Source organism: Mytilus californianus, unplaced genomic scaffold (genome assembly GCF_021869535.1).
Source record: "Mytilus californianus isolate M0D057914Y unplaced genomic scaffold, xbMytCali1.0.p SCAF_13, whole genome shotgun sequence".
NCBI lineage: Eukaryota > Metazoa > Mollusca > Bivalvia > Mytilida > Mytilidae > Mytilus > Mytilus californianus.
Genome location: NW_026262615.1, coordinates 44,986,303 through 45,008,615, shown reverse-complemented (window position 1 = coordinate 45,008,615; position 22,313 = coordinate 44,986,303). Strand labels below are relative to the sequence as shown.

Genomic DNA, 22,313 nt, shown 5'->3' with positions numbered 1-22,313 from the left:
AATATGATCTTATATTCTTAATCGTAGTTATAATGTACCTGAGCAGTCAATGTTTACGATGTCATCATTACATTGCGACTTATCGATGTCACCTTTACAGAATCCGATATCATTTTCAATTCCAAGACAGTCTAAAGATCCAAGAACAACAGCTGTGTCATTCCTTTGTATCGTGTTTGTCTCAATGGTACGATTTCTGCAAAACAAATAAAATCGTAACATATATAGTGGTAGTCGAGAGACTTCTTGTTTTATGATATTCCTATTATGCATAATTTCCAGTTATATTTCGAATGATGTATACCTGAGAAATGATGTTATATAAAATTAATACCTCAAAAAGGTCATACGTTTAGACATCTGCGATGTTTCATTTTAAATATCTTACTGGTAACCCAACATTCTGCAAACGGCTTTTGAGTTCTGTGATGTCCATTGTTCGGAACACACTGTGCCCCATTTTCCGTTATACTTTATTTCAAGTCTACCATTGCCTTTTGATTGACCAAGAGTTAGTCTAATTTTATCAAGACCTGCAACAAAAGGAGAACTGTTATTTATGAAATGGTAAATACATAAATCTTATTAAGTTTAAGGTGGAGAATTGGTATATATTTCCTACGATAGAATATCCTCATAGTTTTCTAAAATGTAGATTTCACCAAACTTTAAAAAAAAAATATAATACAAAGTATGGATCACTGTGTTATTTTTCAAGCTACAAGTCGTGGAAACGATAGTTCATGACAAAAACGCTATTTTGTCAATAAATAAATCTATGAGATAGAATTTTGAAATAAAATATGAGAAGATAGGTTTTATAATATGCTTTTAAATAGACAGAAACATATAATGTCACCGATCTTGTTTTCTTGCTACATGTTAAAAACTAAACTTTTTTAAAATTATTTCTTTAAAGAGTTTTTACTATCAGAGTTACCTTCCCTTAAATGGCTAAGTTGAAAAATGATTAAAAAAAAAACTTTTGGTTTTTAATAAACCAGTGTTAATATTGCAATGAATATTAACTTATTATTCTTTGTTTGTAACAAACAGGCTTACAAATTAATTGCCAATCTGTCTCAAAATTTGAAGTTTTGAGCAAAGAATTAGACCGATTGTATACTGCTATTTTACAATCCACGATTAAAGCATACCTTGTATTTATCTTAGACATATATTTACTGTACCAAAGCTGTGGTCAATTAATTATTTACCTCGGAAATGAGTACAAACATATATTTGATGATTGAGAAAGAACTGTTGTACGTTACACTGCAGTCAGAAAAAAAAAAAACAAGAACTCAACAATGACGTGAAAAATTTCTCGTTTGAATTTTACCTAGTGGTGTGGCTACACACTGAACACCTACATCCTCAGTATGCTGACAGTTTTGTTTTCCGAATGTATTCTTTAGAGGACAAAAGAAAATCTTTGATTCTTTTCCCGAGCATTCTGTCTGTAGATCAAATGATACTCCATGTCCTTGACCAAACCATGCATTTTTGTAGAGTATTGCTGTGTTCATCCTGAAACAATAAATCTTAAATGTTTTATACAAGTTAGTCTAAATACCTTGTCCTCCTATTAATATTTTTTTATGATTATGTACGGAATCTGCTCTAAAGTACAGCTACTAGAGTCGGTTTTACAAAAACACTCACGACTAAGATTGATTGTATGTGATCAATCTTAGTCGTGAGTTTTTTTGTTAAACAGACTCCTGATGCAAAACTAATGGACGGATTGATTTCAGTTCAACTGGGAAATCATTTTCAGTTTAACTGCGAGCATTCATTGATATTGTATTACTTCTCATCATTTTTTTTATTGTGCTTCGGTGTTCATATTGTTTATTATTTTCGTTTACACATTAAGAACTTAAGTCATTTTCTGTGCTGATTTTATTGTTTTGACTTTTATGTATCTTTCTCGTATAAAATAAGATGAACAAGGAGACGTGGTATGATTGCCAATGAGACAACTATCAACCAAAGTTCAAATGTAGAGGGTGTAAGCAAATAAAAGCAACTATACGGCCTTTAACATTGAGAACAAATCTTATACCGTACAGTTGGTTATAAAAGGCTCCGACATAAAAAAAGTTGAAACCATTCATTTAAGAAAACTTGGCATAATTGATCAAATATAATTTAAGAAACAAAATATGACAGACATGATCCAACGACAATTGAACTTTATGCTCCACACTTGGGAAATGCACATACAGAATGTGGCAAGGTTAAACATGTTTGCTAAGCGCTAAACCCTCCCCTAACCTGGGACAGTGGTTGTAAACCACAATATAAGAACAAACATTGAAAATCAGTTGCAATTGACTCACACCAATAGATAAGTACGAGACACAAAACAACTACCATAATAATAATAGACACAAAGCACAGAAATACGAATACTCGCAGTTACTGAAAGCGAGTTCAAAGCCAATTACAACTTATAAATAAATCATGTTCTCTCATACTGAAGTATAAATCATTTTACATCCAATTTTTTCATTACAGTTGTCCTTCAGTGTAGGATAGGTGTGCTGCATGGTCTGCCTTTTAAAAGATTTCCGGAAGACTAAGAGTGCTATTTTAGTACCTGATAACTAGGGAAAGGTCATGTGTAAATACAATGTTTCAACATTGGTTAACTATTGTTATGTAGAAATGTGATACATTTACAGTTAAACATATAGAAGTGCACGGTTTTCATTAAGGTAAGGCAATCGATTAGAGATATTTTTCTGGTCACCCTTTCGTAATAGTAGCACAATTTCAAGTTTCTAGAGTAATTATTTTTTTTTTTTTATATTTATCTATTCGTGTTTTAGGAGGATAACCTTGGTTTGCAGTAAGATTTTTGGTATATTTTCTGTATAATTTATATACTTTGGTCCATAAGAGTAACACATATCCTAATATCGTAAAGGGACGTTTCTGTCTCATTTAGTCATTGACGTACACCAAACATTTTCGTTAATTCCTATCAGAGAAAACTAACAAGCGAAGTAACAATATCTCTAAAAACGGCAAATTATCATACACTTGACTAAGTCCTTAGTCCTAAAATTGGCATGGAATTAGAATAAAACTTACATGTATTGAAAAGATGATGTTTTTTTGGAAATACTGGATCAGATTGCAATCAATTATATTTTTGATATTAGGAAATCTTATAATGGAATGTACCTAAAATATTAAGTATTTTGTAACATGTGTAATACATGTTTAGATAAAAACTTTCATCAACTACCTTTGTACAAAACGGTTTGATCTGTTGTAGTAATATGTATCTTTTTCGGAATTTGTCTTGAAAATATCTGACTTTATATATAGGCGATAGAGGATGATAATGTTTGAAATCTAATATATGTAAATAATGTCAAAATAAATCATTGCGGTTTCTCGGTTGTTTCATATGGAATTTCATATATATATCAACTATGGATTGAAATAATTTGCAATCATATCAATGGCAATCGAAGTCCATGTTTAAATCCGCACTGGAGTAATGATTGCTGTACGTTCCATATTATATCTGAGAGGAGTCAACGTCTAGTAAAATTACATTTGTTTATCCACGGTTTAGCCTGTTTATGAATCAAACTTTCAGTTATTTTTAAGAACCATTTAGTTTAACACCTTACCAGTATCCTAAACTGTTGCATAAAACTGTTCCCAAAATATCGTGAACATTTCTTCCACAAATGCTACCAGAGAAATTACCAACATGCGTTTGTATGGTGCCTCTATATTTGTTGTTGCCATTGATATATGTTGTGGAATTAACTAAAAAAAAACAGATTATTTTTTTTTTTTTAAGAATTTCTCTATTCCTTGTGAAATATTGTATAAGATAAAACAAAAACCTTCGTCACAACAGCAACAACAGGTCTAGTACTGTAAACCAACTAATTTTCGTGAGCGATTTATTTTCGCGACTTTCGCGAGTAGAAAAATAACGCATATAAAAATCGTCGCGGACATGTAAAACTTGGATCTTTCCTTATCTAACTACATCAAGTAAATTTGGAAATCGCGAAATTAAATCGCCGCGAAATGGGCTAGAAAGGACGTAACGCGAAATAGAATATCCGCGAAAATAATTTGGTTTACAGTAACCACCCGACTCTGTCCGAAAGACCTTGGTAAGAAATTTTCGTCAAAATTTAATGGGTTATTTGAACAGGAAAGATTTTATGATTTGTCTGCAACTTGATAATGTTGAGTTGTAGCGGGTAAGCTATTTTTTATATATATAGTGCAGCTACTACTGTTGGCCCATAATTGAAATCTCAATCAATAATACAATTATATACAAGCATATAAGAAGCAGATCGAGACCCGGTACTGGTCTAGTTCTGAAAAGAGCATTTCGCATTTAATGAATTCGTCAAGAACATCAGTTTGGCATGTTATCACAAGCTCTTGGAAGGAGCATGGGGTTAGCTATAGTTCGGTATTTTGAACAGTATCTAAACAGTAAAAGACACCTTTTTTTCTGTTTGTCCATATATGCAGTACATTATGCAAACGCAGTATTAGTTTGGGAAAGACATCAAAGGTAATTGTTAAACCGCATCGTTAAGTAGACCTACACAATATGTTATAGATTATGCATATTTTAAGGTTTTTCTTGTTATATAACGCAACGAGGTGTGTCAGCATTAATCAAATGGTGTTTTTTTAGGGTAATCCTGACCCCCCGAGGTGTGTTATACGACAAGAAAAACCTTAAAATATGCATCATCTGATTTATACATTGTTATATACCGTCAAAAAATATTATTTTCTGCAAAAATTTCCAGTATAAATTTCCTATTGTACCGACCACACAAAAGTAGGATATTTTGTTCCGATGCGTTCATGTTTTAATACCTCCTACGGCTCATCTATAATGTGAAATAAAACTCACTAATTAATCTAGGTATGAACTTAAGAAATCATTGTCCAGTTACAATACAAAAAAAAAATGTAACTGCATGAGGCAAAACAGAAATGAATTGTTACGGTGTATGAAAAATACATGTCACTTTGTAAGTAGTTCATTGTATCAATTTTGTTTATGAAAGAGGGGTGCTATGTTTTTTTTTTCATGACATTTCAATCGCGGAAAAGCAGATTATTTTTTCAACATTTTTTTTAACGAACTATTCAGATTAATTGTTGTCTTTCTTTTGTCTGGCAATACAACTTTTTTTTAAAACTCAGAATCAGTAATAACCATTATACCCCCTTCCCCATTTTAAAGTAAGTGGTATTATTCTATAGAAAAAACGAAAATTGGGTCATTTGAACAGTAGATAGAGTAGGAGATATATATAAATGTAAAAAGTTAAGAACTGGAATGAAAAGAGTACGAAATCGTGATACATGTACAGGTAACACGAAAAACGAATAACAATAGGTCAACGTATGATTTCCAATACATAATAGTATGAGTGAATCAATAAGAATTCCAAAATCCTACAAACGAATGTGTTAAATCTGGCCTGTTTTAAAATATTTTGAAAAGTTTTGCATCATTAAATTCATCTCACATACTGTCCCTTTAACAAAACTTCATATTATTTGTTTTGAAAGTTAAAATGTGGGTCAACGACAATTTTTGTATTTCAATAAACGAAGGAAAGAACTATTTCTGTCTTAAACCTACTAAAGATGGAAAATTAAAAAGTAAAACCCCAATTGGTAACAACAAACGATAACTATTAAACGAATCAAATGTTTGAATAAATTAAACTTTGCATTTTAATAAGGAAAAAAATGACCTTACGCAGGTCATTATTTTATGCATAGAAGCATATTTCATTGAAACTAGGTATCGTCCGGGTTGATTTTTCAAAAGAAAGACCTATCGTTCTGAAAGAAAATAAGTCCATGCAGGTATATAATAAAGAGTAAATGATTAACTGATGCAGTCACACTATGAAAATGATTTTAATTAGATTAACAATAAATAGGAAGTGAGTTAAATAGAAGCAATAAACAGTAAATAAGTTAAATATGAACAATTAACAGAAAAGTAGTTTATAACAAGCAATAAACTGTATTTATAAATTTTTGCTTTATTTGTACTTGTACAAATAAAGTATCCTGTTACCCCGCTTCCATGTTGAGCAAGCGGTAATGTGGATATTTCTTTTTGCGTACCAGTTCAGTTTGGGGTCCTCTTTGCGGTCCGCGTTTAAACTATGTCGATTTCTTTGAATAATTATAGACAATGATTTATATTTTAACAACTAAAGTTTCAAGTTTTGGGTGTAAATTTCAGGATAAAAACAATATATGTACATTGTCGGAAAATATACAATTTATTTGTACTCGCTACGAAACAGGAGAAAAGCTCGGCGAGCCTCGCTTTTCGTCCTGTTTCTAAAGCTCATACAAATAAATTGTATATTTTCCGACAATGTACATATATTGTATATATCCGGTAGCAATACAAGTTGCAGTAAGAAGATATAGAGTTCGTATTTCCAACAAACCAAATTTAGTATCTATCACGGATCAAATATATCTAACTTTATAAAGTGCTGTAAAATAAGATTCATTATAATTATTTAAGGAATTCTTTTCACTGGATTTTTATCATATTGATCTGTGCACTATCACAAAAATGATGTTGCTATCTGAAATATGACAAATGACATTTGATTGTAAACCGATGCCGCTTCCTCGAGAGTCCGGCCTATTGCTTAAGTGAAAGCATTATGGTTCCACTTTATGTAAATTTACTTACGTGAACAAGACACTCCAGCATCATGAGAGTGGTCACAATGTGGACGCCCACCTCTTTTCATTGAACAGTGTAATAAGTCTACTTCTGTTCCATTGCATTTAAGATTTGATAACATGGCCGTACCACTGCCTTCTCCAAAATAACTGTTTGTGAATGCTTTGCCGTGAACGAAGCTGAAAATGTGAATGTTAATCAAATGTCAATATAATTACTGTTTATTCAATTATTTTCGCTGTTATTAATTGTTGTAGGTTTAAGAAATATTGTCTTTACGGAACACTGTATGTCGATGTTTTCACTAATTCTACACTGAAGCTCACAGATAATTAGTACTTCGTTTTAACAACTGTATTCTTAGTTAGTCCATACTCACGAAATTTACGAATATTGGTTACCCACTAATATTAATAGATCCATAGTAGACGATTGATACTATTTTCCAACGATATGTGTTTCTAAACTTATCGTCATCATAATGAACAAAACGTAATAATGTTATACTATGCCTGTATAGAATTTGCCACCAAATAAAGCCAAAAATTGCAATGCACGTGATCTCAAACATCGCATAATTTTGAATTTCCCGTTGGAAAATTAAAAAATTTAACTTAAACTATATATGATCCAATTTACCTTAGGCAAACTTAACTATAAATCTTTTGCATGTTTTGATCAAATTTCATTTTCCGTGATATTCTCTAAGACAGAAACAAAATGAGTGTATCATCATATTTTATGCACCAAAAAATTACAAATCTTATAAAAAATTAGATGTAAATAAAAATGTTTTAACTATACATGTTACTGGTTTGAACGTTGCAGTTGCTAATTCAGCACATAATAGTATGAGTCTAATCGAACATATGAATGTTTCGAAATTGTGTTTCCAATTATCTATAACGAATTTGCACAAATATTTAGAGGATTTTTACATTTGAGCGAGCTAGCATTCGCGCCTTTGAAACTTTCCATTGCATTAGTCTCCAGATTAGACTCCCAATGGCAGTTTTAAAGAGCCCTGTAGTGTATGTTGAAATATACATGATACATGTAAGGAAGAAATCGTTTCAAAGAGCCCTTAGGATATGTTGAAATATACAAGATACATGTAACTAACAAATCCCAACATAAATAATTCCTCAAATAAACCCTTTCAAACATATGGTTTTATAGCAGAAATTTTTTGGTTGTGTTATAAAATACCAAAAATAAGTATACAAATGTCTAGTACGTTGTGTTAAATGGTGAATTTCATGTTCTAAGTTCCATTTCTCCGGTATATATTGGCTTATTGGAATGTCTGTATTATATGTTCAACTTCACATTATAAAAACGATTCTGAATGATAAGATTTTTGCAATACAGTTTGTGAAGAGAAGTATTGACAATTTGATGCGAACGGACACAGACAGGCAAAAAAGATAATGACTTATACTATATCAATGTGCTAAACGTTTACATGAAATATCGTTTTACTGTGTACGGACCAGCGGGGGCAAAAATAATCTGAATAGAAAGAATGTCAACGAGTACTCGAATATCGCTCAGTAGTATCAGGTATAGAATTCCAAAATTATACTAGATTAATCTTTTTATTTAGGATATTGTCCCATTCTTTCCATAAAGTAATTTTAAAATATTTGCAGAACGCAACTCGGAGAATTCCATAGAAATCATTAGATAATCGTAGTTAAAAAACGTTTCGTACGTCTGTTCGGAATTGTTAACATTCTTCAGGAATCTTGCGTGTTGAAATACTTTGAACAGATTGGACATTAACTCTGCTATGTTTCACCTTTGTGAAGTTATCCTGAATTATTGTTTAGGAGCAACAAACAAGAAGCACCATATAAGACCAAAACATCGTCCCGAAGAACACATTAACGTTAAAATGGACAATCAGGCATTGCATCGGTGACATCTAATCATATAACATCTTCAGAAATGTATTTTCTTTTAGAATATGAAAATGTGACGGTTGTTGGATCTGGTTTGACTCTGTAATCAATCATATTCAAATGATTTTATTTGATAATTGTATTTTTTTTTTACTTATTTGGTACTTGTAGTGATTGAGCTATTAGTTATAATGGATCATTCCTGTGACTATAATTATTTAGCCCAATATAATGATGTAGAGGGTTAAACGTCAAAGGTTACGACCCACAAATCGTAAAATGCGCATTATTGTTTTCCTATTGTGTAGATATTTTTTCCGAGCGAGTACTAGAGTATCACTCGATAAAAGCCACCACTACTCTTTTTTTATATGTATATTAGGAAATCACACGGTGTCACCGCATATAAAAGGTTAATGTCCAGAGCAATTAGGAATAAAATATGCGTGATCAAACTTTTTTAAAGATATGAATATAACAATGTTTAAATTTAAAATTGAGTGATTTGGCTTTCACAACTGACATGATACCTTAAGGTACATGTATATTCTGTAACTACTAATTACCTCATTGTCCTAATGAAATCAATAAAGACAATGTATGCATTTCTGTTATATTACCGATTCAAGGGATATTCTGTTAACATTTTACAGATAATTGTTGCCTCATTATCATTCCATTCTTCATCACACAATGTTGACCATGTCCCCTCGATCTTTATTTCAACTCGTCCTTCCATCGTGTGTGATCCTCCAGAAAGTCTCATATTCGTTGCTCCTGGTTGAAATGCAAAAGAATATAACGCTGTGTTAAGTATTTGAATAATCAAACATTTCAATACCTCGGGCACATGTTGATGTTACACTCCCATCGACGTTTGTACAAAATGGAAACAGCTTTTACCTAATTTCTTTTTCTAAAACAAGGACTTGTTCTTAGTATTAAATGTTACAGTGTATCAATATGGATTCTGCGCAAAGAGCATAATTTTTTTATCTCAATTATATTGTATGGTTCAATGTTTTACATTTCTTGTTCCGAGTTCTGCTTTTTAGAGAAATGTTTATTGCTATTCTGAACAATTGTTGTTGTTAATAATATAACCATTGCTGTTCACATTTTACATATTATTTGGCTTTTCCTCTCATGTCATGTTTAAGATTTCAAAATTTTGATCCCATTTAATAAAAAATAGAAGATGTGGTGTAATTGCCAGTGAAATAGCGGTCAACAAGAGATCAAATGACGTAAATGTAAGCACCCATTAGTCAACGTACGACCTAAGAGAATAAGCCAACGTTTGACCTTAGATAATTCTTTTATTTTTTTCGGGGGGGGGGGGGGGGGGGGGGAGGGGAGCAGAAGTAAACAGCCATGTTCGTGCATTTCGTTTAAAACACTGTTGTAACCGTACACTAGTATTCTATTCATTACTTCCTTAAATTAAATCAAATAATGATATAAATACAAACTGCACAATGCTCCGGCTTCATGGTTGTTGTCGCACGAATGATATCCCCACTCTTTTGTTCTGCATCCGTTTATATCCAATTCTGTTCCGGTACATGATATTTGACCAAGAAGAATAGGCATCCTGCTTTGTCCATAAAAAGATGTACTGTGAGCAAATGCGTTTGTAGTACTAAAATCAAATTTAGATTAATAATTGTTTTGAAGATTAGATTAGATACAATGAAAACTAGAACAACTAAAATCTGGAAAAAATAGCTCTTTACCTTGTGAAAATACCCTTTATAAATTCAAATAGATGAGTACATTAATTATTACATTTAAAAATGTTCCCAATTAATACAATTTTAACTTTCGAATCGAATTTTGTATGATTTTTGTGCTTTGTGACAGCATTGTGTAGAATTATCAGATCATAAGAACTGCCCATGTGTAATACGGGTACGATAGAACGAGTTAAAAATTGACAATTGTATTGGCAATGAAATATGATATATGGCAATTGTTTTATTTAGTGATATGTAATCTGTGTATCTTCCAGTTAACACATGAGTTAATGAAACCCCTTTTTATTGATTATAACTTAAATGTTTAACAACATACCCATCAAGAAATCCTAACATCCTGCATACAACTCCAGCTGCTTCATTTCCAAAACCTGTGTCACAAACTGTACCCCACTGACTGTTGTGAAAAACCTCTATCCGTCCTTCCCATGGGCCACCTCCACCAGTTAATCGTATCGGAGTTGGCACTGAAAAGAATTTTACAATGTAGATAACTGTAGCTTTGGTAGCATTTAGAGCTCTTAAAAACACACAATTCAAATGTATTGCACTTATGCTATAATTTGGATTTAACATATCATATTCCCTATGAAGTCTAACTGAATAATTTTGTTACTGCATAATGATATTGAAGATAAAAGTATGTAACTATGTTTTCTAAGTTGTAAAAAAATGAGATTTGAAGTTTCTTTCTTACTGTTCTAGCAATAATATGAGAAAGAACAGCTGATTAAGCATTACAAAAGTCATTACGATTGATTGACATCTTGTTTTTTACATGTAGTTTTGTTCAAACTTTCCGTCAACTGCGGTTTTCAAAATAACTGGTGATAAAATAACGATTACTTTGAAATGTGCATTAGGATTACAAAAAAAACAATGTCAGCAGAATTGTTTCAGTCAATTGCTTAATTTTGTTTTTCATATAACTGCAAAGTGTCATATTTGCAGACCCTAATTTGGCAAATTTTCAATTTCTCTGGTATTGTTGTTTTAAATATTTTGTTAGATTTTTTTGTGATTTTTTTATCGATATATACAATATTTACACACAATGCCTCATTTTTTATGAGATATAACAATCAAACTTTCAGTATAATTCAAATGACGCCTCCTATTAAATCAAAATTACATGGCCCATATAAGGAACAAAGAGGTCAAATACCTAAAAATAAATTCATTATATTGAACACTTGACCAAAGAGCGACATTATTTTATTAATTTAAAAGAAAAATTTTTCCCACATTTTTTTATTTCCTAAATTTGCAGACTTTAGATCTCCTAATTCTTGATCTTAATTTGAATAATTCCAACGGGATATTGTAGGTAAAAAAATCTTTTTTAATTACAATAATACAGAGATTTTTACTGTTTGAGCAGGATCTGCTGACCCTTCCGGGGCATCTCAGATTACCCTTTTTTTTGGTAAGGTTTGTGTTGCTAAGTTTTTTTTAGTTTTCTGTTAATTTTTAATTGAATTTCTTTTTAACTTGGTATCGTCTGTTATTTCTTTGACTTAGGCATTTTGATTGTTCCTTTGGTTAATATTATTTTTTTTATTTTTAAATCCACCTTCACTTCTATGGAAATATACCATGCTTAATCTTACCACATCTAACACCAACAGCAGATTGGTTAGAACAATTGTTAACTTTCCAGTTCAGTAAACATCCTGATATGTCATTCTCGCTTCCTGTACAAGAAATGTTTTGTAGGATAACAGGACCGTATGATGTTCCAAATTCTTCGTTAAGAAAAACCTGCTCCCTTTATAATAATAACGAAAAATAAATTTATCTTGAGAAACGATAAAACATAAGTTGCAGTAGAACAAACAATTAAAAAAAAAAAGATCGTTACAACAAATTTAGGTAAAATGATACGATAGTACTAATTTGAATGGCGTTCATCTCTTTAACATAATTAACACAAGAATACACATTTCAATAGAAACGAAAAATAATATCTCAAGAGCAATTATTTTTTTTAATATAACATTTCTTTTGTCAAAACATATTAACTAGGGTAACTGTTAATAATCCACACTTCTGGAAGCTTGTTATAAAAAAGATGATAAACTCATTTTATTTGAAATTTGGTGGATAGTTGTCTCATTGGCAATCATACCACATATCCTTATTTTATATCTATAACTTTAGTTTTTGTATTTCCAAAAATACATGTCTATGTAAGGTGAACCAATAGCTTAATGTCGTACCACAACCAGAAATAAAATTTTTCAGTTTCAATAATCAGTATAGATATTTTGTATTGTATTAATCATACTCAGTATGTAATCCAAGCATTCTACAAATAACGTTAGCGTCATATTTTTTAAATCCTCCACCACATATTGTACCCCATTGACCATTATGATATATTTCAACTAGTCCCTCGTTTGGTTGTTTACCATTAACTAGTCGTACGGCTATTCGGGCTAAAACAATTCAATGTGATTAAAGTCAACAGGTGATGTCATACATTATTTTATATAGTATAATAATTATTTTTTGCAAAGTAAGACATATGGTACATTATAAGGGATACTGGTATGTGTATTGCTCATTCGAAAGATACCAAAGAGACATTCAAACCAGTCCAAAATAAACCAACAACGCCATAGTAAAAAAGATAAAGATAAAAAGACAAACAACAATATACAAAACACAACATAGAAAACCAAAGACTGAGCGACACGAACTCCACAAAAAACCGGGTGTGATATAAAAGTATACTTTTGAAATATTTTCAACCCTTTTAAACAATTCAAATTTAATTGGTTAATCAATTGTGTGTTAGTATTTTTACAAATAATCTAAATTTCAATATATTAAAAAAATCATTATAAATATTACCCGAATTTGGTTACCGAAGATAGAAAAAAAGGTAAATTCACGCTCTATCTACCTTTTAATGTTATGATTACATTACATTTATGCTGTTCGAAAATCTTTCTATTATATTTTGCCTGAATATGATCTTAATTTTAACAATTGATTTTTAGAACTTTAACAACTTAACATTTTCAATTTGATATTTCATAAAACACAATTGACTTCTGTCATGTCTGTGTAATATATAACTGAAAAGATTCTGTTTTTTCCAAAGTTTAATCTATAAAATTATTTAAAACATGTTTCTAATGTTTTTTTGATCGACTATTTGAATGTTTTTTTTTATATAATAACTATTTTTATTAGTAATTTTTTATCAAAATGGAAATGTTACTTACGACATCTTATGATTTGTTGTGAACACCTGCTTGTTGTTTCTTTTAAATTGCACAGTCCGATATCTCCTTCTGATCCAGAACAAGAGAGTAATTGTCCAGAATCTGTTAAACTGTCAACAAAATAACTATTGCTACTGTTCAGTAGTTCCGGATCATTGCTGTCGTAAAGGGAAAAAAATAATCGATCAGACTTGGAAAAGTCAAGCATATAAACTTTTTTCGATTTCTCTTAATTTTATTGTTCTTTTAAATAAAAGTGATTTACTTGTATTACTATTATAATCATGCAACGGTACGATGCCCTTTCTGCCATATCGTTATTTCCTTTTAATCTTTAGTTTTCTATATCTTGTTAATGAATACAGGTGTACATGTGTGTTGGTTTTTTTCCCCTGCTAGTTCAATCATGACGTCGTTAATCTTGTTGGGAGTTGACTCTGTATTCTAATTGATGGTCAATTTCAAAATAATGCAGGGAAAAGTTGGAGTTTTTTTTTAATTACAAAACTATTGCTGATTAATTGAGGGTCTGGGTAGGTTTTACAGAAAACAATAAGGGCTGAAAAGATATAACGATTCAAGAAAACTGAGCAAAAATATAAAATATAGATAATAATGGGATGAAATATTATAAAGAATAATTGTGCAAACAGAATTTGGAAATACAAAAGTGATTACAGCGATGAACGATGTACAGAGTTAAGAAAATATCTATCGTTAAATTTTCAATGTTATCTATGTAAAACTCCTTTATAAAATTAACAAAAATAACCTGTCGGGAAAGCCAAGCGTTCTGCATACCACTTTAGCAGCAGACATGCTAAAACCTTCTTGACATACAGGATACCATTTGTTTCCTGGAAAAATGTCAATATTTCCTTCATAAGAACCTTTTCCACCATGAATTCGGACTTGAATATCTTGACCTAGAATGAATACAACTAATTATTGGTTTCAATTTATTATTTGAGTCTGCATTCGATAAAGTGTTTATTCATGTTGATCAGACATTTAAATCGGTATTCATTTTCATTGATATATAGAGTTCAGAACATTTTACTTACATGGAAGTACGTAACTTTAGAAAACTAATTAAGATTGATTTGTTTCAAAAATAATAATTGTTCAACAATATTCATACCACAGTATATTGCTGCTTTTCTATTACGGGAGCATGCTTTCGATCCAAAACCATCCGATTTGCATAAAGCGACATCTATTTCATCTCCATTACAAAGAAGATTATCAATCCAAACTAATCCTGTTCCACTGTCAGTACTGTTCAGCAAACGTGGTATTCTTTAATTAAATTTTTAAAATAAATATGAGTATATTTCTTATTAATTCAGTTAACATTTTGTATACAGTTTACCATAAAATTGAGAATGCATCAAAGAGAGAACAACCCGACAAAAGAGCAGAAACCAGCCCAAGGCCACCAATGAGTCTTCAACAAAGTGAGAAATACCCGCATCCGGATTCGGGCTTCAGCTGGCACCTACACAATCATGTATGCTAGTTCAGCGAAAATGAACGTCAAATAGGCTCCGAATCATATAAATGAACCAAATTTAAAAAAAAAAACATACAAGACTAACAAAGGCCAGAGGCTCCTGACTTGAGATAGGCGCAAACATGCAGCGGGGTTAAACAAGTTTTGTGAGATCTCAACCCTCCCCCTATACCTGTTACCAATGTGGAATAAACAAACACACAGCAATAAATGTTTCTCAAAAAGAAGTAAACATTGTCAATTTCCAAACAAGTATGCTTCATTTTCTTATTTATGGTTGACATATGGTGATCCAGAATGTAGTTTCGCACGATATTTGTACCAATTTATTTTTGCTATAGGCTATCATTAAATGCAACGCATTAACTGTAGAGCACGATAAAAGTATTGTATTTTATGTTTGGATTGAGTATAGTACATTTTTGTAGCTTTGAAATAATAATAGAAATTTTAAATACCAAAAATCATAACACTTAATTACCCCATTTCCACACAGAAACTTTTCATTTTAGTGTGCGATAGATCGGACTTATGGGTCTTTATATTATATTTTTTAACTTTACATTATAAAACTTGGCAAGAAGATTTGATTTGTTACAGTCCTTCTTGTATTATAGCAAAATCGACATCAATGATACCGCTTCCCGTAAAATTTCAAAAATTTGCAACGTAAGTAAAAATCGGTTTTTTCTGCAATTTACTCGTAAAAAGGGACATTTAAAGAAACATTTCTGTCATCAAACGTATATTTACTTTATTCGTGGTTCATTTTTTGTTGCTGGAAACATAAGTTAAGTCAATTTCACATTATTTTTTTTTGTAATTCCGGTGTCATAGAAAAAAAAATTGGTTGTAAAACTACATACTTTTTTGCTATCTTATACAAAAGTATGAATTATTCTAAATAATAAGGATGTTCTTATCCCAGACAGAAAACCTTAGCCGTATTTGGCACAACTTTTTGGAACTTTTGGTCCTCAATGCTCTTCAACTTTGTACTTGTTTTGGCTTTCGAACTTTTTTTATCTGAGCGTCACTGGTTAGTTTTTTTGTGGACGAAACGCGTGCACCTGGTACCTTTTGTTAGCGATTATTCGTATGTTTCTCTGTCCCGTATGTTCTCCCATTTATTTGTATTGTAGTCCTGTCATGTAATGTTGTCATTTTAATGTTATTTTTATATTTTAAAAGCGGGAGGTTTGGCTAGCCACAAAACCAGGTTCAACCCGCCATTTTTTTCTTAAAATGTCCTGTACTAAGTCAGTTCGTTTCTGTGTGTGTTACATTTTAATGTTGTGTTTCTGTTGTGTCGTAGTTCTCCTCTTATATTTGATGTGTTTCCCTCAGTTTTAGTTTGTAACCCGGATTTGTTTTTTCTCAATCGATTTATGAATTTCGAACAGCGGTATACTACTGTTGCCTTTATTTAACTACATATTTTCAGATCGTTTCAAAAAGTTAGCTGGTAACAGCACCATGTGTACTGTAACTGAGTTCAAATAACAATTTAAGGGTTATTTTCTGATAACAAATTTCACTTGTGGGGAAATAATTTCAACACAAAACCGAAATATTCAACAAATCTAGATTGGCTTGTTACATGTTATCAGTTAATTTATGTTAATTGGCATTGGTTATAATTTCCTAAATCAATACTAGCCGTTCTGTCATTCGGTTGATGATAACTTGGCGTATACTCAATTCCTACTGTTATATAAAGTATCGAAACTACTTAGTTTCACCACACCTTCATGTATTCGATCGACTTAATTGAAATAAATTTAGCAGCGTAAACAAAATCTGAATGAATAATTAAGTGCTCAATCTTGAATACGGATCTATGGACAATTCCGAAAAAAGGTAATTCTAGCAACATATTAATCCTAATCAATTCTGCAATAAGATAAGGAATAATCAGGTAAAATAATTCAAGATTAAAAACTATTTTTGGTTTCTGAGTTTTGAGATGCGTTTTTTAATTCTAAATGTTTAATTTGTTGTAAAAATGATCAATAATGTTAGAGTATATTCTTTTCGCAAAAATTGATTAACCCAGACCCTGCCAAATGCTTATTTCCCGGAGATAACGCGTTAAAATCTTAAATGACTGTCATGGTTTTTCAATTTACATTAATTGCAGAATGGCATTCCAGGTTTATCCAGGTTTAATCCAAACCAGGTTTAATTCACAATTTTCGACATAAGAAAATACCTGTACCAAGTCAGGAATATGACAGTTGTTGTCCATTCGTTTGAAGAGTTGGAGATTTTGAACTTGCCATTTGATTAGGGACTTTCCGTTTTGAATTTTCTTCGAAGTTCAGTATTTTTGTGATTTTACTGTTTTCTTGTAACAAATAGAATGAAGACAATTGATGTTTCTCTATCTTTAAAACCACGTTATATTGCGTTATTTAAACGTACCCGGCTGTATAACCTAGCATTCTGCAAATAACTTCAGCATCTTTAACGTCAAAGTTGGTATCGCAAACTTCCCCCCATTTCCCTAAATGATACAATTCTACAGTTCCTTCAAATGGACCTCGTCCACCAAGCAGTCGTACAGGAGTAGCTAAAACGAATATAAACTGATTGTGAATATCTGATTGAAAGTTAGCTAATTGAAATAAAATCATCATCATCATCATCATCATCATCATCATCATCATCATCATCATCATCAACATCATCATCATCATCGTCGTCGTCTTCGTCGTCGTCGTCGTCATCATCGTCATCATCGTCATCGTCATCATCATCATCATCATATACGTTCTGAGATAAACGTACACTCTTTAAGCTACATGAAAGTTAAATAAAGGTATATCGGGTTATATTGAAATGTGATCAACTTTTCGGTTATTTTTGCATGCATTTTTATACGATTATCGCGTAACTTCTTAGTAACCGAAATGGTACAGGGAAACTACAAATTGAACAGCAAAAGGTACTTACATGTACTACCCGAGAACCTGTATGTATACTGAACTCAATGTTATGAGTATACTATATCTAACATACAAGAGTTTTGAAAATTGTACAAAAAAAAATTATGTATACACGATTTTTACGGTATTCTATTTTATTTTATTTTTTATATTACGTGATGCCATCAACGTAAAATTAAAATATGATTCAAGCGAAACATGAACTTACATTGCCTTAAATCAACAATAAGTATATATATACAAATTATTGAAGTTATAAAATATGACTGAAAATTTTATATAACAAGTTCGATTGTAATCTACGGTAGACCAAAGGCTTCAATATAATTGCAAATCATCTAAATGAAAAACTTTTTTTCCATTCTGAAAGGTTTAATGCATTCAGACAAACAGTTATACTAAACTGGCGTGAATAACAATAACACATCATCTATATACTAGTTAAACAGACATCAGGGATACCATTGAACCTCAGAAGAAAGGTTATTATTTTTTCCTGTTCGTTCAAAATAAGGAAGTAAAAAAAATATCAGATTAAAGGAACAAAAACGTATGATTGTAGGTTTTAAATTAAATAACTTTATTGAATTCTGAAAAAAATAATGTGTGTGTGCGTTAACGAAGTAACACCTCCCCACCTCCGATAAAATAGAACAATTTGGTTAAAAACATACTGAAACTCTCATTTAGACAATTCAGTCATATATTTATCGCACTGTGATACAGATATTGAGCATGGATAAATTTGTAAGCGTCAACATTTTGAAATTGACCCTATTGTTTTCCTGTATGATGGGTTGCCTAACAGTTATTGTATTTATCAAGTAGTAGTACATGTATAGCAGTAGAAGCAGTAATATGAATAGTTGTAGTATTAGTATTATATAATTATCATTATAGTGTTAATAACAAAATCTTAGGGATGTTTTTTTTATTAAACATTGTAAACGTTTATAATTGAAATTAAATTTATACCACAATCTATTGACATATCATTGTTATGGGTGCATTGTGAGTTATCCCAGGTAGAATATTTGCAGTTTTCTAGGTCTAATTCTGTTCCAGCACAATGGAGGTTGGTGAAAAATATTTTCCCTGTTCCTGGTCCATATTGAGCATGTGGATACATGACTGCATCGCTATAACAAAAATGCTAACCTCCAAAAAGTTATATACATAATTATATAAAATTGAGAATGGAAATGGGGAATGTGTCAAAGAGACAACAACCCGACCATAATATACTTATATATAAAAGGAGAACTGGAGAAAAATATAATTAATAAATTGTATTTTAGTGCATTTCGAACTTTTTTTTTCCATATTTCTACTTGTGTGAATGCAGATTTTATTTTTAGTATTTTAAATATGTTTACTACCGAATATAGATATTTGCGTACATGCTACGATAATGCATCCATTTAAATATCTACAACTTAACCTACAAATTACAAAGACTTATTGCATATATATCAATATATATACATATGATAATGAAATATAAAAATAAGAAGATTTTGTATGATTGCCAATGAGATAACTCTCCACAAGAGACCAAATAACACAGAAATTAACAATTATAGGTCCCCGTACGGCCTTCAACAATGATTAAAACCCATACCGCATAGTTAGCTATAAAAAGCCCCGAAACGGCTAATGTAAAACAATTCAAAATCTGAAGAATATTTCAAGAAACTTGAAATTAGAAGAAATTCAACTTCAGAGCGTGTTCCGCAAGTGGTATCATATACGTAGCATAATACTCTGTATGAGATACAAATTATAAGCTGTAAACTGAATTGTTTACTTCAATTTCAAGCTTACGAGTTATTGTAACCTAGCATAGTACAAATGACTGTCGCTGTGGCCTGGTCAAAATTTGCATCACATATGGTACCCCATAGTCCATTATGAAGTATTTCAATTCTACCATTTGCGGATTTAGATCCTCCAGCTAATCGAACCATTGTGTCTGACATACATAAAATGAAGAGCGCATTAGACATAGATTAAAATACATATGCAGTATAAGAAATATCCGTATGATCAGTATTCTTTATATTCCATACATTCATTTTTTCCCCGAATATCAAGGATTACGTAGATATATACATGGTTGCATGGTTGAAGTCATCGTAGTGTTTTGCATCATTCAATTTTTCGAATACGACGAAAGAATAACTGAAATATCTGTGATTTTGTGTCGATGTGTTTTTTTGCATGTTTTTCTACCTCCTCAACAGCCTTTATTTTGCTCTAACGGGTTAGTCAAGAATGCACTATGTAATTATGTCATCTTAACATGTAAATTGCTTATCAAACTCCATCAAAGATTAGTTATGCCTGAGGCGCGTTGCATCGACACAAAACTTATCACTGGCGTTCCAATTATAGAATTGAAAGGACAAATCAATCTCTTTCTGTTACATCGCATCTCAGGGTTATTCTCCTTTAATGTGACAGTATTCAGGAAACTCCATTAAGTTTTCAGAAACATAAACAATCAAAAACGTCTGAAGCGTACACAAGAAGTCTGAAGCCTACACAAGTTCTAGAATGCCTTTTTCAAAGTTTGATGCTGGAAGCATTTTATCATTTTAAAGTGTTTTGTTGAAATGAAAGAGAAGAAACCGTTTCACAGAAATTCCGATTTATGAATTTTTGACACCAAAATAATAAAATAAAATATTTGTTTTAATTGTTTTGCATGACAATAGCTTTTATTTTATAGTTATTGTATTCTTAACTTACTTTATAAAAAAAATCGTAAAATCTGGCTACCTAACACCACTTCGCCTCCCAAGGTAAACTAAATATTTGACTGTAAAAGCGATGTTCAATGTAGACCAAGCTTAACATACTCTATAGTTATTCATTTAATCTTGATTAGTCCCGCAGTTGTCGAAATGTTTATTCTGTATTGTATCTGAACTAAACAATGAATGTTTGAACCGAAAATATAACCCGGCACATATATTTTCGTGGGTACCAATTTTCATGGATTGAGGAATGCCTGTATTTTCGTGGATATTTGATTTCGTGGTTTTGCCCAAGTCTGTATGCAAGCCTATTGAAAATTTACAATTCGTTGAACATCTAAATTCGTGGTTCACCTGTACCCACGAAATCCACGAAAATCGGTATCCAACGAATAATAATGAATCCACAGTAGTGTTTTAATGTACAGATTTAGGTTTATCGACAATGATTTGCACTCAAACTGGCTTAAAACCATAAATGCTAATTGCACTTTAACTGGTTTAAAACTGTAACGTTGAATTGCACTCAAAGTGTTACTTAACTGTAATGGCAAATTGCATTCAGAAGGTAAACACAAACGGAATTTTGTAAAACCATTTGGAAGATCTTCTTTGCATAAATATGCTCAGAACTTGTGAAATAATTCTTTGGAAAATATACTTTTTTATTACATTTTAATAATTTTAGAAAACACATACGGCATTTTTGCTGTATATAAATTTAATTTAAAACATTTCGATTGGCAATTTTTTCATGAAAAATGGTACAAATAATCTTCATACATCATTAAGCCAAACGTTATTTCAAAAAAGAGGGGTCAATGTACTCGTTTTCAAGCTACTGAATAAATTCAATCGAAAAGTGTTTTTGCCGACATGTCATAGTTTGGCGTCGCGAAATATAAAAGTTTACGTTAGAAAGGTCATTACCTCCCCTGTTACTGTATCGTATGCCCTTAAAGCACTACTTTGTCAAATATATGTAGGGACGTTGTGCAATACATTTATATATTGTTTTTACAATAAAATATAAACGATAAAACGGTAAAAACTGAGCAATTATTACCACAAAGAATTGATACATCTTTTGAATGTCCACAATCTGTTCGACCCCAACCATTCGATCCACATTTATATATGTCATCCTCTGTCCCGTTACAGTTTATCTCATCCAACCATACTTTTCCTGTACCTTCACCAAAGAAAGCTTGTCCAATGGCGTACGGATACCTTGAAGATTGTTATTCAAAATGTTTGTTTATATTGAAATGAGTATCCAGTCTGCAGAACAAGTGCTGCAATACAATATTTGTTGGTTTTCCAACTGTTCTACGTATTTTAGTTGTTTTTGTTTTATATCAATTATTTCTGATATTTTCATTTGTTTGAACTTTTTCATTTCTTCTTTTGAATTTAGGACATTTGGATCTACATATTATACTTTAGAATTGTGCAAG

The 22,313-nt window shown here is 31.3% G+C and overlaps 1 protein-coding gene across 1 annotated transcript in view; it reads right to left on the bottom strand.

Moving 5' to 3' along the window:
* The window catches only part of LOC127723954 (scavenger receptor cysteine-rich domain superfamily protein-like), a 46,754-nt gene that overhangs the window by 15,076 nt on the left and 9,365 nt on the right, over positions 1-22,313 (bottom strand). The window contains exons 7-23 of the mRNA XM_052230670.1: positions 21,923-22,086; positions 19,921-20,069; positions 19,073-19,250; positions 17,574-17,721; positions 14,778-14,935; positions 14,409-14,562; positions 13,637-13,794; positions 12,691-12,841; positions 12,014-12,171; positions 10,720-10,870; positions 10,119-10,288; positions 9,267-9,423; positions 6,749-6,921; positions 3,654-3,795; positions 1,343-1,530; positions 389-533; positions 39-196 (exon numbers count right to left, since the gene is read on the bottom strand). Of these exons, the coding sequence (XP_052086630.1) occupies positions 39-196; positions 389-533; positions 1,343-1,530; positions 3,654-3,795; positions 6,749-6,921; positions 9,267-9,423; positions 10,119-10,288; positions 10,720-10,870; positions 12,014-12,171; positions 12,691-12,841; positions 13,637-13,794; positions 14,409-14,562; positions 14,778-14,935; positions 17,574-17,721; positions 19,073-19,250; positions 19,921-20,069; positions 21,923-22,086 (2,702 nt within the window). The remainder of the gene's footprint in view (positions 1-38; positions 197-388; positions 534-1,342; positions 1,531-3,653; positions 3,796-6,748; positions 6,922-9,266; positions 9,424-10,118; positions 10,289-10,719; positions 10,871-12,013; positions 12,172-12,690; positions 12,842-13,636; positions 13,795-14,408; positions 14,563-14,777; positions 14,936-17,573; positions 17,722-19,072; positions 19,251-19,920; positions 20,070-21,922; positions 22,087-22,313) is intronic.